We start from the raw sequence: 17973 nt of genomic DNA, 5'->3' as shown, positions 1-17973 counted from the left end.
GAACCAGCGAACCCCAGGCCACTGAAGCGGAAAATGGGTACTTAACCGCTGCACCACCGGGCCGGCCCCGAAGAAAAACTATCTCAAATGACACGATCTTATACGTACAAAACCCTAAAGAATCCAAAAAAACTGTTACAGCTAATAAATTCAGCAAAGTTGCAGAATACAAAAATCTATATACACAAAATCAGTTGTAGTCTATATACTAGGAATGAACAATCCAAAAAGGAAATTAAGGAAACAATTCCATTTACAACAGTATCACAAAGAATAAGATACTTATGAATAAATTTAACCAAGGAGGTGGAAAACACTTACACTGAAAACTACAAAACAACACTGAAAGAAATTAAAGTCAGAAATCAATGGAAAGACATCCTGTCTTCGTGGATTGGAAGACTTCACACTGTTAAGATGACAACACTACACAAAGTGATCTACAGATCCAATGCAGTCTTTATCAAAATCCCAACTGCGTTTTTCACAGAAATGGAAAAACCAATCCTCCAATTCACATAGAATGGAAAGGAATCCAGAACAGCCAAAACAATTTTGAAAAAAAACAAAGTTGGAAGACTCACACTTCCTGATGTCAAAGCTTATTATGAAGCTATAGAAATCAAAACAGCATGGTACTGACATAAGGATAGACACACAGACCAATGGGAGACAACACAGAGTCCAAAAATAAATCCTCACACCTGTGGTCAATGGATTTTCAGCAAATGTCCCAAGACCATTCAATGGGGAAATGGTGTTGGGACCACAAAGCAGGGAAAATGGATTTTCACATGGAAAGAATAAAGTTGGCCCTTACATCAAAATGAATCAAAACCCTAAATTTAAGAGTTAAAACAATCAACTTTTAGAAGAAAATCTTTATGACATTGGATTTGACAAAAATTTCATGAATATGATACCAAAAGCATAGGTAATAGGAAAAATAGACAAATTGGACTTCACCAAAATTAAGAACATTTGTGCATCAAAGAATACTATCAAGAAAGCAAAAAGACAACCAACAGAAGGGGAAAAATATCTAAAAATCATAAATATGATAAGGGATTCATACATAGACTATATTGTTTTTAAAAAACTCCTAAAACTCAACAATAACAAAAACAATGAGATATTACTTCAAAACTGCTATCATGGCTATAAAGAAATTTTAAAATTACAAAAACAGAAAATAACAAGGATTTGAGGATGCGGAAAAACTGGAAGCTTCATGCACTGCTGGTCAGAATGTAAAATAGCTTAGCCAGTGTGGAAAACAGTTTGGCAGTTTCTGCAAAGGTTAACAATAGAACTATATGATCTAGCAATTCCATTCCTAGGTATATATCCAAAAGAAATGAAAGCAGAGACTCGAACAGATAACCTGTACATCAATGTTCAAAGTAACATTATTCACAATAGCCAAAAATTGGAAATGATCCAAATGTCCAACAACAGATGGAGAAACAAAATGTGGTATATACATACACTGGAATGTTATTCAGCTATAAAAAGGAATAAAATTTTGATATATACTACAACATGGATTTGCCTTGAAAACATAATTAGTGAAATAAGCCAGACAAGGACAAATATTTTATGATTCCATGTGTATAAGGTACCTAGAATAGGCAAATTTAGAGAGTCAGAAAGTAGAGGTTAGTTGAGGTAACAACGTTACCAGGGGCTGGGGAGATGGAGAAGGGGGAGTTATTGTTTAATGGGTAAAGAGTTTTTGTTGGGGATGATGAAAAAGTTTTGGGTATACAGTGGTGGTGGTTATACAACACTGTGAATGTATTTAATGTCACTGAATTGTATGCTTGTGAAGGGCTAAAATGACAAATATTTTGTCATGTATACTTTACCACAAGACAAAAAATTTTATTAATAAAAAAATTTTATATGAATGCAAAATACATAGATCACAGTACCAGGTCAATGAAAGCTGAGAGTATTTGCTGCCAAATGACCTGCTCTACAAGAAGTATTATACTGTTCTTCAGGCTGAAGGGAAATGACACCAGAGGAAAGCCCAGATTTATAGGAAAGAATGAAGAATACCAGAAATGGTAAATATATGAGTAAATACAAAAGATTCTTTTTTTTCCTTCTCTAAAATTATTCTAAAGATAACGAATGCTTAGTACAAATATTATAACATTGAATTATGGGGTTAACATATGTAGATACAAAATATATGACAACAATGAGAGGTGGAAATGGAATTATGTAGTTGTAAAGTTACTAAATTTACAGGATACATAGTACAATATGAACTTAACTGTAATGAATTAAAAATGCATGTTGTAATCCTTAGAGCAACTACCTGAAAAAAAAAAAAAAGAGCCCTTAAAAAGCCAGATGAGGAATCAAAATGGAATACCAAAAACTGTCTGACCCAAAGAAGATAGTAAAAGAGTTGTGGAGGAACGAAAAACAGATGGAGCAAATGACAAAAAAGTGAACATAAACCCAACCACATCAACAATTACAAGAAATATAAATGGATTACACACTCCAGTTAAAAGGCAGAGATTGTTAGGCTGGATTTCTAAAAAAGCCAGACCCAGCTACATATTATCTATAAGAGATGCAATTTAAATATAAAGGCACAAACAGATTGAAAGTAAAAGGACAGAGAAAGATATATCATGCATATAGCAAGTATATGAAATCTAGTGGGGATGTATCAGAAAAAACAGACTTCAAGACCAGGAGGATTACCAGATATAAAGAGGAATATTACATATTGATAAAGGGGTAAACTTACATGAATGTGTAAGCACTTAATAGACTTTTAATATACAAAAAGCAAAAGTTAAGAGAACTAAAGAGAGCAGTAGACAAATCCTCAAATGTAATTGGAGACTTTAAGATTCTCTCCCAATAACTGACAGAACAACTAGCAAAAAAAAAATCAGTAAAGATATAGAATATCTGAATGACACTATCAATCACCTTGGCCTAACTGATATTTACAGAGTACTATACCAACAACTATACTAGTCTTTGTCAGTACACATGGGAAGTTTACCAAAATAAGACATGTGCTAGGTCATAAGTCAATAAATCTCAAAGGACTGTAACCTTAATGAGTATGTTCACCGAGTACAACAAATTAAATTAGAAACAAATAAAATAATATCTATAAAATCTCCAAATATTTAGAAATTAAAGAATACAAAGGCCAAAGAAAAAACCACAAGGGAAATTAGAAAATATTTAAAACTGAAAAATGAAAATAACAGTATAACAAAATTTATAGGATGCACCTATAACAGGGCTTAGAGGGAAATTTATTATAAGCTTTAAATGCTTATATTAGAAAATAAGAAAGTTTTAAAACCAATGAACAAAATTTCCACATTAAGAAGCTAGAAAAAGAAGAGCAAATTAAACTGAAAGAAAGCAGAAGAAAGGAAATAATAAAGATAAAAGCAGAAATCTAGGAAATAGAAAACAAACACAAGAAAAAATCCATTATCATTATCTCCTAGAAAGGACTCAGGTAAGTTATTGTTGCACCAAGAATTAACTTTGAATTTAGTAGAATGGACTAATGCTAATACAAAATGGACCAATCAATATAGACAAATGCTTCTATAAATCATTTGATGTTCAAAATGACCTGTGTTTCAAAACTATATGCATAACCCTAGTGAAATATATATTTTTAGGCCACTATTGACCCAAATATTGCAACAAACTTCCCTTCATAAAAATTCTCAGCACCCTTTATATACCATATAACAACTCAGGGCAAATTAAACCAATCCAAGCGTAACTAAAAAAGAATCAAAGTACTTCTGGGAAAAGAACTAGAAAAAAACAGTTCTACGAAAAGAACTAGATTATTCTTCAGAATTTTGCTCTACATCATAAATGCGATAAAACAAGTATTATTGATTATTAAGGTTTATGATCTAAAAACTGTGTAGCTGAGACTACTAGTGACCCCACAATTTCCATTAGCTCTCTTTGCCTCAGTATGTAAACTCCCAAATGTTAGTTCAGCACACCTAACCAAATAAAAACTAGCTTTCTCAGCCTCCCCTACAACTGGTGGTGGTCTGCAGCTATGTCTAGCCAGTGGGATGAAAGTGGAAGCAGTGTAGGCTTCTTCTAGGAAGCAGCCTTAAAAACAGAGAATGGTCCTTTCTCCTTCCTATTCTTCCTTCCTGTTTGCTGGAATATGGTTGTAATGGCTGATACTGGAGTGAGCCAACTTCCACAGATAGCAAAGCATCAGGACAGGAGAACCCCTAGGCCTTAATGACTGTGGAGTTGCCCTAACACCCCTGGCACTGCCTATACACGAAAGAAAAATTTCTCTCTGAAGACTTTGTTATTTTGCTATTTTTTGTCACTTGCAGTCATACCTTATCCTAGTCAATAGTAGGTGATATAAATTATATCATTAACCAATAAAAAAATGATTTATGAGGGGCTGGCCCCGTAGCCAAGCAGCTAAGTTCACATGCTCTGCTTCAGTGGCCCAGGGTTCACCAATTGGGATCCTGCACACCACTCATCAAGCCATGCTGTGGCAGCATCCCACAGAGAAGAACTAGAATGACCTACAACTAGGATATACAACTATGTACTGGGGCTTTGGGAAGAAAAAAAAAAGATTTATGAATGGGAGAGGAATTTATATCATCAAAGTTTCAAAAAGGCTGTTTAAGATACTAAGACAGCTAAAGATTGTCAGGTGAATTATAAGAAATCTGATGTAACTGTCACATTGCATACTTATTGGCCTAAACAACTAAAATATACTAACCTGGGATGTTCTGGTATATTCTTCATATAGCCTGTCATACTCTTTACTCTTTTCCTGATACTGAGAGTGGTACTCTTGCAGTTTTTTACCTACTGCATCAATGTTATCTTCTTTTACCAACTGATCCTATACAAGTAAACAGAAGAAACAGAGAATGTTAACAATTCTGACACATGAATTTTTCCACATCTATTTATTTATTTTTTTAATGTGTAAAAATCAATTTATTATACAACAATCATACAGAATGCTTTTTATCTACAAAGAAAAATGACTTCCCCTGCCTCCCTCGCCACCCTAATCATGATATTATGTTCTTAAGATGTAAGTTCTCTCAAGGGAAAACCAAAAAAGTGACATCCTTATTTTCCAAATAAGCCCCCAGGAATATCATAAAATGCTATTGGAAAGAACTAGAGTGGTCTCTTACACACAAAGTGCTGTTCTCCACATCTATTTATTTTTAAATTGCATTTCCACAGGAAGTTTAAGCTACTGAATTAATATTAAGCATGCAAAAGCACTAAATCCTTTAACACTAAGATCAGCCTTTAGATCACATCAAAATAGATAATACTTTAAAAATTAAGAAATGAACTATAAACAGGAAACATAAACAGAAGTATTTTTATATGAAGTTAATAAATACATCCAACAAGGTATTAAGGAATAGTAGCCACAAAATAAGTTCCAAAAATATCATAAATCTTAAGTAGGAAATTTGAAATGACTAAATTTCTAGGGTTTTTTAAGTGATAAGCCTGGTAAATTAGAATCAAATGCTGTTGTTAAGTAATGACTTCCTTACTAGCTATCGAAAACGTCTATAATCATACCTGTTGGTACCTGGACACCGGGTACGTCAGCTTCACATCAAGTTTGGGATTGTACTGAGCCAGAGATTCGTGATGATAGTGGTTAATGAGCTCCACCACAGAATTAAAGGTCAGAGGATCAGAAAAGCCATATTTACCATCTCGATGATAGATCTTTATTAACTTATTATTGCCTCCCTTCCTGTGAACAACAAGACAACAACTGTAGAATTTTTTTCCCCAAAATTCTATTGAAGTGCTACCTTCATACAGAGATACAGAAGTTTGGATCACATAATAAACATGTTTTACTATGTTAACGAGACTGGAACGTGTGAAAAGGCATATATAATTATATGTGTAAAAGTATATATTATCTATTATTTTTACAAGTATTTCTTTTGTCTATAAAATGTCTTGGTTCCTAAAGGTCAACATACCTATGCAGCATTCAGTATCAACAAATTTAGCAAAAATAATCACTTAAGAAAAATAAAACGGAAGTAAATTTTATCTTTTGTTTATTTTGGAATGAATTTTCTAACTTAAATTCTAACAATATTTTTTCAGGAAGAACAGAGACAATATCTTTAGAACCTACAGATGTGTGGTTGTGTGCCTGTGGAGGAACGCAGAAGCCCCTCTATATGATGGAGGATGATAAACATTTGTCACACAATCACCAACACACTCAAGGTTTTATTGTTAATGCACACAGTTAAGCTCCTTGAATGATTTATAACTGAGTAATTAATCTGGCACTTTACATTATTTTGCTTTTATATTTGCTTATAATTCTTGGAAATAACTATTTACTTAGGCCATCGCAAAGTGTAAATGATTCAACCATCATTCAGCTGTTTTACAAAATATAGCTTTTGAAGAGCCATTTATATCAGGTGGGTGTAATTGGACACTTGAATGGTTCAGACCACTTTCATTTATTGAGTCATATCCAATAATCCCTTAAAAAATAATTTTAAATGGCAATGTTTTGCAAGTCCCATAAGGTATAATCTAAAACCACAGCAGGTTGATTCATCGTATCATAGCAAAACTCTGCACCACACACACTCAACTCTTCCTATAGCAGCATGCAGACTTAATGGGGGAAAAAATATGCCTCTACATTGCTTGATGCCATGCTATTACACATGATAAATGAGGCACTGGGATTTGTGAAAGGTCAAACACAATAGGTTTCAATCTATGGGTTGATTTAAACTAAATAATGCTTAGAAAGTCAGTATTTAGATGGATGAAGAAGTATTCCTATAAAATGTAAATTAGAAGGACCAGCTAATCATATGTAGTTACTATACTATGTGTATGTACACCCACACATATACTCATAATAAATGCAAGCTGGTCTCTCTGCTAGAGAAAAGTTAAAAGGCACTCATTCATTCAAAAAAATTTATGGAACATCTACTATGTGCCAGAAACTGTAGGAGGCACAATGGATATCACGATAAACAAGCCAGATACAAGAGTTCATGCTCTTATGGAACTTCCAGTTTAGGAGAATGAGGAACATTATCTCCATCTTTAAGTTTATAAAGAAGACAAAGAATTTCTCATCAAAGTAGAACATAAAAATAAACAACTATATATATATCAAATGGTAATAAGTCCTATGGGAAAAAATAAAGCAGAGAAAAGGGAAGAGAGAGTTCTAGGGGCTGAGGGATTGCTATTTTATATATGTTACACAGCAAAAACCACTCTGTTCAGGTGACATGTAAGCAGTCCTAAACGAAGCGAGGGGGTCAGCACAGTAGCTATCTGGGGTAAAAGTTTTCCAGGCAGAGGGAACAGCAAGTACAAAGCCCCTGAGGTAGAAGCATCCTTGACATTTCAAGGAACAGCAAGGAGGCCAGTGATGCTGAGGCTGAATGAGCAAAAGGGAGAGCAGTAGGAGAGGAAATAGAAGACGTAAAAGAAGCTTAGATCATGCAACAGCCTGTAGCCCATTGTAAGAGCTTTGGCTTCTGCTGAGTAAGACAGGGAGAAATGAGAAGGTTTTGAGCAGAATGATATCACCTGTCTTGTGTTTTAAAAGGCTCACTCTAGCTGCTAGGGTAAGAAGAGACCATTCAAAGTTGGCAGGGGTAGAAGCAGAAAGACCAGCTGGGAGACTATTAAAATAATCTAGGCAAGGGATGAGGTGTCTTGGACAAGGGTTGTAGCAGTGGAGATACTGAGAAATGCTGAGATTCTGAATATATTTTGAAGAGAAAGCTGACAGGACGTCCTGATGGCCTGGATATGGATATGAATGAAAGAGACAAGATAAAGATGATTTCAAGGTTTTTATCTTACGCAATTAGAAGAATGGAATTGTTATTTATTGAAATGAAGAAGGCTACACAGAAAGAACATGTTTAAAGGGAAAAAAAATTTTGGTTTTAGACATGTTATGTTTGAGATGACTAGTGAACATCCAAGAGCAGATGATCAAGCTGCCTACGTGAAGAGTCTAAAGTTCAGAAGAAAGGTCTGGGCTAGAAGTATACAATCAGGAGTTGTCAGCCTGTAGATGTTATTTGAAGATGAGCATAGCTGAACAAGAGAAGAGGCCTAATGTCTAAGCCCTGGAGTACACAAATGTTTAGTAGTCAGGGAAATGAGGAAGAACCAGCGGAGGAAACCAACAGAGAGCAACTAATGAAGTAAAAGGAGAACTAACAGCATGGTATCCTAAAAACCAATTTTTAAAAAAGCAGCGCAACAAAGAGAAAATGATAAATTGGGTAAATGATCTTGGGGCTTGGCAAAGTAGAGACCACTAAGTGATCTTGACAAAATGGTTTCAGTGGAATGATTAGGATGAAAGCCTAACTCGGATGGATTAAAGAGAATAAAAGAAGGGGAAGAAGAAAGGCCTATAGACAACTGTCTTGAGGAATACTGCTGTAAATGGGAGCAGAGGAACAGAAGAGTAGTGGGAAAGAGATATAGCATCAAGGGGATTTTTTTTATTATTCTTAAGTGGGAGACAGTATAGCTTATTTATATGCTGATGCTAATGGCTCAGTAGAGAAACAAAAACTGTTGATCCAAAAGAAAGGACAAGATAATTCCTCAGTGATGTCCTTGAGCAGATTAGAGGGATGCGATGGGATGGGATCCAGCCCACAAGTAGAGAGGTGGATGCTGGACGTGGACATAAACAGTCATCCACTGGAACGAGAAAAAGGTAGAGTATTCACATTCTGACACAAATATGTTTGGCAGCTGGGGTAATAGGAGCATGAGGGAGTTGGATCTCTACTGACTGCTTCCATGTTCTTAGTGAAACAGGAAGCAACCTCTTTAGTTAAAAGGGGGAAGATGGGGGCCAGCCTGGTGGCACAGCAGTTAGGTGCACACGTTCCGCTTTGGTGGCCCGGGGTCTGCCAGTTCGGATCCAGGGGGCGGACATGGCACCGCTTGGCAAGCCATGCTGTAGTGGGTGTCCCGGATATAGGGTGGAGGAAGATGGGCATGGATGTGGGCTCAAGGCCAGTCTTCCTCAGCAAAGAGAGGAGGACTGGCGGAAGATGTTAGCTCAGGGCTAATCTTCCTCAAAAAAAAAGAAAAAGGGGTGGGGGGAGATGGGTTGTTGATTTGAAGAGGAAAAAAAGAACATATGAAATTGTCATCTAGGAAAGTAGGAGAGCAAATGGACTGCAGAAATGCAAAAATTCAGCTGGGCAGTACTAAAGGCCCACTTAAGATCAGGAGTCACGAACTTAATGTGAGACCAGTCAGCACGATGTATTTTTCTCCACGTCCAGCTGCCCAGGTATAGGCAAGGAATAGATGGAGAGTTGAATTTAACCAGTGCTGGAACAGTTAGGGGACTACAATGGAGAGGCAGAGGAGCAAGTTTGTTGAGGAGATATTCACAAGGGTAATTTTAATAAGGGATCGTGGACTCTAAGCAGAGAAGGAGGGAAGTGAAGACAGGAAGGAATTGAGGAATGGTGAATTTTTAATTATATGTCTCTCTCTCCCTCACTGTAATCTTCTTGAACAGAAGAGTCATGCTATTAAATCAAAACTACACTAAGATATCACCTTACACCTGTTAGAATGACAAAAATATCTAAAACTAATAGCAACAAATGTTGGAGAGGTTGTGGAGAGAAGGGAACCCTCACACAGTGCTGGTGGGAATGCAAACTGGTGCAGCCACTATGGAAAACAGTATGGAGATTCCTCAAAAAACTAAAAATAGAACTACCATACGATCCAGCCATTCCACTACTGGGTATCTATCCAAAGAGCTTGAAGTCAGCAATTCCAAAAGTCCCATGCACCCCAATGTTCACTGCAGCATTATTTACAATAGCCAAGACGTGGAAGCAACCTAAGTGCCCATCAACAGATGAATGGATAAAGAAGATGTGGTATATATATACAATGGAATACTACTCAGCCATAAAACAGAACAAAATCATTCCATTTGAAATAACATGGATGGACCTTGAGGGAATTATGTTAAGTGAAATAGCCAGTTAGAGAAGGATAATCTCTGTATGACTCCACTCATATGAGGAATTTAAAAATGTGGACAAAGAAAACAGATTAGTGGCTACCAGGGGAAAGGTGGGGTGGGGGGGTGGGCACAAAGGGTGAAGTGGTGCACCTACAACACGAATGACAAACATTAATGTACAACTGAAATTTCACAAGATTGTAACCTATCATTAACTCAGTAAAAAAAAAAAAAAGAAGAAGAAGAATCATGCTATTCCTTCTTGTGTCCCAGCACCCGGCCCAATGTCTGGCATATAGTAGATTCCTAAAGATTTGTTAACTATCTAGATTTCCTACAATGAATACTATTTACTGGTTTAAAAAATGGTTATTGGATTGAAAAATCTCTCTTCCTCATCACCTACTCTCTGCAGTCTGATTTCACTCTCACTCCTCCCATTTGAGGGTCACAATGACTTTTCTCAAATTCAGATTCTGCCTCCTCTCTCTACCCCAGGCTCAGATTCTTTGCAGTAACTGATATTTCTACTCTCCCTTCCTTCTTGATATTTCATCGCCCCATGACTTCTATGACATTACTCTTTTCTCTCAACCTCTTAGACCGCTATTCCTCCGCCTCCTTCCTGCTGCTAAACACAGTTATTCCCTTAAAAAAAATTTGTCTTCAGCCTCTACCATTATTTCCCTCTATATCCTCTTTCATTAAAATCCCATTTACTCTATGTAGACGGTACCTGAATCTTTTTCTGGCCCTATACTCTCTCCTAAGCATTAAATCTACATTTCTAGCTATATTCTAGAAATATTTTTACCTGGAAGTTTTGGAGCAGCTAAAAATCAACATCTATCCCCTCTTCCCCAATAAAATAACTGCTCCTGACTTCCCTATTTCTATAGATGGCACACTCATTCTAAGCCCAGCAGACTCAAACCACAGTCACCTTCAAATCCCCCTCAACCTCATGCCTATTCTATTATCAAATCCCTTTTGCTCTTAGCTCCATGTCACCTCCTCAACTCCTTTCCTTAAAGCCACTATCCTACGTAATAGTGTATTTGATCTTGGGGCTGGCCCTGTGGCCTAGTGGTTAAGTTCAGCCCACTCCAATTTGGTGGCCCAGGTTCAGTTCCCAGGTGCAGCAGACCTACACGACTCGTTGGCGGCCATGCTGTGGCAGCGACCCACATACAAAATAGAAGAAGACTGGCACAGATGTTAGCTCAGGGTGAAACTTCCTCAGCAAAAGAAAAACAAACAGTTTATTTGATCTTTCAATCATGTCATTCCTCTGTTTAAAACCCTTTATTGATTTTTCTTTTTGCACTTAGAAATAAAATTCAAATTCCTTACTGTGACTCACTAGGCTCTCTGCATCTAGTTCCTTTCCATTTTCAACATCATCTCCCACCACTCCGTGGTTCACACTGTACGCCAGCCACAGTGGGCTCTGTATTCACTAGAGCCACTAAATCTTTCCCAAATCAGTGTCTTTGTGTTTTCTGTTCCCTCTCTCTGGAACACTTTTCCAGCTGGCTCTTTCTAATTTTCCAGTTTTCAGGTCATATCCTCAGAGAGCCCCTCCTTCTCAAAACTATCTTAAATTCCCTTTCCTCATATTGTCTGTCATATAACCCTATGCATTCACTATAAAGAGCTTCTTACACTGTGAAGTTATCTCATTTCTTTTTTATACGTTTATTTTGTCTCCCTCTCCTCCACTCCCACCCCACCCCTGAATATAAACACTATGGACAAGAGACCATGTCTGGCTTGTTCATCATTTCCTTGTCCTAGAACAGTATCTAGAACATTTTGGACACTCAATAAATATTACATGATTAAAGAATAAATTCTATTCTGGATCACCATTATCACTCAATTCATAACAGCCTTCTAACTCTTTACTAATCTCTATCCTCTTTCATTCTTTCTATTCAAATACAGTCTGATCATATAACTTCCCTGCTGAAAATATGCAATGGTTCCCCCTGCCTACCTACCATATTAAATACAAGCTCCAAATTTTAGAATTCAAGGCCTTCTTCAACATGATCCTTTTCCAACCTTCCATCCCCTACCACTTTTTCCTCTTAACAAACTTTACCCTCTAGCCAAACGGGACTACACCTCGCAGAACAGGGTTCTATAGTTTTTAACCTCATATCTTTGTTCCTACTGTTACCTCATCCTGCAACCTCCCCTCCACTTTCTACATATCCAAACCTATCCCCTTCAAGATAGACTGTAAGTGCAATTTCTTCCATGAACTACAGCTTTCGATACCATCTCAACAAGATACTTCTTCCCCTCCTTTGAGATTCCAAAGAACATTGTTTGAACTTCTCCTATTATTTTAGTTTAATTCAAAGCAGTCTTTTTATTCCTTTGCCCTCACTAGACTAAGTTTTCCTTGAGACAAAGTTTTAACTCACTATTAGATCCTCTGCAGAGTAACTACTACTAAGCTATGAGTATTTACTAAATTAAGACCGTCACTTTTCTGCCAGCGAAATCTATCAAGGCCCAGCTCAACTGTCATTTCCTCTGAGAAACCTTCTCTTTGTCTTTCTCTCATTTATTCCTTCCTTCATTCAGATATTTACTAAGTACTTACTACATGTCAGATCTTGTGCTAGATCCATGAAAACTTTAAAACATTCTTGCCAGTGTCCATTGACTGATGGATAAACAAAATGCAGCATATACATACAATAGATATTATTCAGCCTTAAAAAGGAAGGAAATTCTGACACATGCTACAATTTGGATGAACTGTAAAGACATTTTCTACATGAAATAAGCCAGACACAAAAGGATAAATATTGTATGGTTCTACTTATATGAGGTGGCTGGAACAGTCAAACTCACAGAGACAGAAAATAGAACAACAGTTACCTGGGGCTGGGGGAAGGGGACCATAATGAGAACTCTAATATAACACTTAACACATTTCATTACAGTATAGTATATATGTGTCTCTCCTATTACACAATTACACACTTGGATTATCAACTCTTGAGAGCAAAACTGTGTCTTATTCATGTCCATATTCATGGTCCTAGCACAATATTCAGCACAAAGATAATCCTCTACACTTTAAAGCTGCCAAAAAATAAAATAGGCTGCCTCAAAAGGAAGTTGCTAGCTCCCTATGATGGAAAGATCACATGAAGCTCAATGGCCCTTTCTGAAAAACGCTATGCAGGAAATTCCTACATCTGGAGAAACCTAGTTGAACCAGGCAGTATTAAAGATCCCTTCCAGCTGTAGATCTCTAGCATAAGAATTCTCATGGTGACTCATGAGACTAGGAGACAGTGAGTGGGACCGCTTGCTGGCCTTTGCTCTTGAAGAGCACCACAGCTTCAGGTAGTGTAATTTTACAGGCTCTTTTCCTCATCCCAAAGACACAAAATTTATTGATTTTAAGCTAATTGCAATTAGGGATCTACCCATCACAAAATAAAATCATGTTCCAAATAAATAAGGCCATTCGTTCGTTTAATAAATATTTACTAGGCACCCATTATCTAATGCCTATCCATTATAACGTATTTATCTAGATTCTGGGGATACAGCATACATTAAACAAATCCCCAATCTCAGAGAACTTAAATTCCAGCGGGATGAAACAGACAAGGTGGGAGAAGAGAAGAAAATAGACAGTGAGCAGCCCAAACAGAGAATTAAATTGAGCAATATATATCCTCAGACGGCTACTTTGGATTGAGTGGTTAGGTAAGACTTGCAGAGGTGGCATTTATGCAGAGATCTAAATGACAAAAAGGAACCAATTCTGCAAAGATCAGAAAGAACAGCTATGCAAATAGCAGACGGAACAGCTACTGCAAAGGCTCTAAGGCAGGATATAAGCCTCACTTGTCTGAGGTACAGAAAGGCAGGTAGGATTCAATGTAGTGGATACAGAGGGAGAGTGGCAAGAAATGAAGTGTAAAAAGTAGACCAAGACCAGGTCAAAGAGAGTTTTGTTAAGTTAGAACAAAATCCAAATTCTTTATCTTAAATGCAGTAGGGAAACTCTTAGAGAGTTTTAAGCAAAGGAGTAATCAGACTCACATCTTAAAATGATCACTCTGGCTACTGTGCCGAAAATGGTCAACAGGGGTGGGGAAGGTTAGAAGTTGTAAGATGCTGGGAGGCCTGTTAGGAGGCGACTGCAAAAGATCAAGCAAGACGATAGTGGCTTCAATTGGATGGTAGAGAAATGTGAAGAGATTATGAATATAGGTTTGGAGGTAGAGTTAGCAGGACTTATTTAATGATGGATTAGATGTGAGGGTGAGGGAAAGAAAGGAAAAAAAGATTTGTGGCTTGAGTAACTGTAGAGATAGTGGTTCTATTTCTGAAAAAGGAAAGACTAGAAGAGAAACAGTTTGGATAGGGGAGTTGGGTTAGAAATCAAGAATTCTGCTTTGACCATGTTAAAATCAGTGTGTCCCCTAGTTATCTAAGTGGCAAAGTCAAGTAGGCAACTGGATACATGTACCTGGAGTTCTGAAGGTCAGAGATGGAGATGAGGTTTATGAATCATCACCATGTAGTTGTATATTAAAGCCATGGGACAGGACAAGCTCAAGAAAGAATACAGAGAAGAGAAGGAGGTTCAAGTCTGAGCCCTGCAACACTTAACATTTAGATACTGAACAAAGGAGTGGCCTAGAGTTAGGAAGAAAATCAGAGAGTGTGATGTCACAACAGTCAAGACAATAAACTTTCTAGGAAAAAGTGTCTATGACTAATGTTGCTAAGAGGTCAAGTAAGGTAAGAAGAGAGAAGTGGCCACTGGTTTAGCAGTCCCTGTAGAGTGGTAGAAACAGAAGCCTGACTAGAGGGGGAAAACATCGTGTTGAATGAATCACTGTAGAACACTGACTACTCCTCAGCACAACTGAAGTCCCAAAGCATTAACTTCTTAATGTCTTTACCAGAAACTAATATAGTGACTCCAAATTTCTAGCATAAAATACAGCATTATTTTTCCTAAAGATACTAGGCTGGAAAGGCAGCAAAGAGTCAGATAAATCTAGATTTGAACCCATCCTCTGCCACTTACTAGCTATGTGTCTTTAGGCAAGTCTCTTGACCAGGTTAAGCTTCAGTTGCCTCATCTATAAAACAGAAATATTAATAATACCTATATTTTATCAGATTGTTGTGAGGAATAAGATATTGTATGTAAAATGCTACTTAGTACAAAGGAGTTGTTATTGTTACTGTTGTTATCATCAATTTTTTTTTAGAAAATCCCTTTTTAATAAAATCACAAGACTTTATTGTAATTAGGCTATTTTAATTATTAAAATTAAATGTGGAATTATCTAACAGTTTTACTAATCTTTTAAAATATATATCCCATCTTTGTAAATATAAAAAGTGATACATCCACCACTTATGAGATTCTAATATGCCCACATGGATGGCATGATACAAGCTGAGAACTGCTTTATCTTCTATGTATCCTCATCAGCCTAAATTATGTTGAGTTTTACTCTATGAAGTCTGCACTGAGAAAAATAACAGGGTTATAAGAGGGGTGGATTCACAACATAGCATTAATAACCTTAGGCTGTGCCTGTGACTTCTGCTTCACTCATAAGTTCAACAGTATGCTTCTTAATTCCTTACATTTACACATTTTCACCTTTTTGTTTTATTGTTATGTAAAAATAAAAATTGTTGCCATTTTTATATGACATTTAAATATTTAACGTATAGAAAAAGGACAGTTAGCCAAAAAACTAAAAATTATGCATCTAAATTAAATAAAAATATGAAAAAATGTGTATATAAAGTTTTAAATAAAATGAAGAAATCTTAGTATTACAGCTCTTTTAGAATTGTCGAACAGATTTTCTGGTCCTCGCCAGAAGACCCCCCCCACCAAATAAATAAATAAATAAAATAGATAAAAAATAAAAACAAAGAAATCTTTGTAAACCTAGACATAAACAATGCTAGTAGAACACTAGCCAAAATGCTGAAAAATACTCACCGCAAAGTCAAAGTGTAATCTCCCTGCATTTTTGTTGAGGCATCTCTGACCAAGAAGGTACCATCTGGCATATCTCGTAATTTGTCATTTACCTCCTCCCTGAAGAACAGAATTATAGGAAAAATGAAAAAAACGTAAGCATCAATTGTTCTTTTCACATATTATCACTAAGGCTAGTTGGGAGGTAGATATGTCTAAGGTTACCAAATCATGGGGGCCCTCAGAGGTCACTTAGTTCTTCTCCCTACATATGTTCTTTCTGTTTTGATTTTCAGTGTTATGCAATCTAAAGAGGGACTATTTGCTTTTTAAACTTCCAGATTTCAACTGTCTGTAGGGGATAGTGTTTCCATTAAGACTTTAGGGTTACCTTAGGCAGGTCTAAACTTGTAGAGTTTCAGGAAAGTCCGGCAGCTGTTTAGAAAGAAGGTTATATTTAAGCAACAGTGGCAGCTGTGTCTGAGCAGAGGGGGCAAAATTCACTAAGTTCACAACCTTTCAATATAATAGTCTCCAATTTGAATTTCTACTGATAACAAATTCCTTCTGCAGTGTTGGCTTAGGACTTTAAGGAACAACACTAGAACATTCAAAGGAAATGGCAGGGCATAAAAGACCCTTGAATTATAGAATCACAGGGTCTTAAAACATAAATTTAAATGGTATTTAAATATAATAGATCTTTTTATTGTGCAATGCTAAAATAAAAGTTTTCTGATCAATTTTAATATAAAATACATTAAGTCTTCTGCAAAAAATTAAACACAGAATTGGTGTATGACCCAGAAATTCCACTTCTGGGTATACACCCAAAAGAATTGAAAGTAGGGACTTGAACAAATATTTATACATCAATAGTCATAGCAGCATTATGCACAACAGCCAAAGGCTGGAAACAATCCCAATGTTCATCAAAGCCAAAATTCCAGATAAATAAATTAAAATGTGGTATATACATATAATGGAATACCATTCAGCCTTAAAAAGAAAGGAAATTCTGACACATGCTACAACATGGATGAATCTTGACATTATGTTAAGTGAAATAAGTCAGTCACAAAAGGACATATATTGTATGATTCCACCTATATGAGGCACCTACAACAGTCAAATTCATAGAAATAGAAAGTAGGATGGTGGTTGCCAGGGGCTGGGGAGAAGAGGAGGAAAGGGGAGTAAGTGTTTAACGGATAGAGTTGGAAAGATGAAATAGTTCTAGAGACAGATGGTGGTCATAGTTGAACAACAATGTGAATGCACTTTATGCCACTGAACTGCACACTTAAAGATTCTTAAATGATGAGGGGAAAAAAATAAGAAATGAGCGCCACTTTGGCAATGGGAGAAAAGGGACAAGAGAAAGAGAAGGACATGTCTATTAAGGAATACAGCATCAATGTATATATATTTTTTCCTTCTCTAGGTTCAAAATTTTCCAAAACCACATTTTACCCAAAAAGCAAATCTGTCCTAGAGTCTTGTTTCTCAAAATGAGCTCTGTGAACAGTGCATCAAAATGACCTGGGGAGATTGTTAAATGGAGGTTCCTACGCCCCATCCCAATTGATTCTTGTGCATGCAAAGATTGTGGAACCATTGCCTTAGAAACAGAAAGGTAAGGAAAATTAAGTACCTATAAGTATCTTTTATCCTAAAACCCGTAGCTATCCTAAGTGTATGTTTCATTTATTCAGAAATCTATCCTCAATATAGTATTAAAAGTAATAGTTAATCACATCCATAATTTAAAGATTTTCTTGTCACTTTTTGATAGGGGAAAAAAACATTTAGAAACTTTTGAAATGTCCTAACACATTTTCAAAATGGTAACTAATCTTTAAATGACAAATAGTGGGGCAGTAAAATGTTTTAA

At 36.4% G+C, this 17973-nt stretch overlaps 1 protein-coding gene and 1 non-coding gene across 3 annotated transcripts in view; one reads left to right on the top strand and one right to left on the bottom strand.

Annotated features, from left to right (window-relative positions):
• PIK3R3 (phosphoinositide-3-kinase regulatory subunit 3) overlaps positions 1–17973 on the bottom strand; it is a 108577-nt gene that overhangs the window by 34173 nt on the left and 56431 nt on the right. For both annotated transcript variants that reach the window (XM_070510009.1, XM_014827866.3), the window contains exons 3-5: positions 16101–16199; positions 5623–5803; positions 4787–4912 (exon numbers count right to left, since the gene is read on the bottom strand). In XM_070510009.1, coding sequence (XP_070366110.1) covers positions 4787–4912; positions 5623–5803; positions 16101–16199 — 406 coding nt within the window. The remainder of the gene's footprint in view (positions 1–4786; positions 4913–5622; positions 5804–16100; positions 16200–17973) is intronic.
• Positions 15924–15984, top strand: LOC123286186 (U7 small nuclear RNA). Its single transcript, XR_006528456.1, has one exon. It is a non-coding gene; the product is annotated as a U7 small nuclear RNA (small nuclear RNA).

This window comes from Equus asinus, chromosome 5, assembly GCF_041296235.1.
Source record: "Equus asinus isolate D_3611 breed Donkey chromosome 5, EquAss-T2T_v2, whole genome shotgun sequence".
NCBI classification, from domain to species: domain Eukaryota; kingdom Metazoa; phylum Chordata; class Mammalia; order Perissodactyla; family Equidae; genus Equus; species Equus asinus.
The sequence above is the reverse complement of the archived record's forward strand: the minus strand, read 5'-3'. Positions and strand labels throughout refer to the sequence as shown.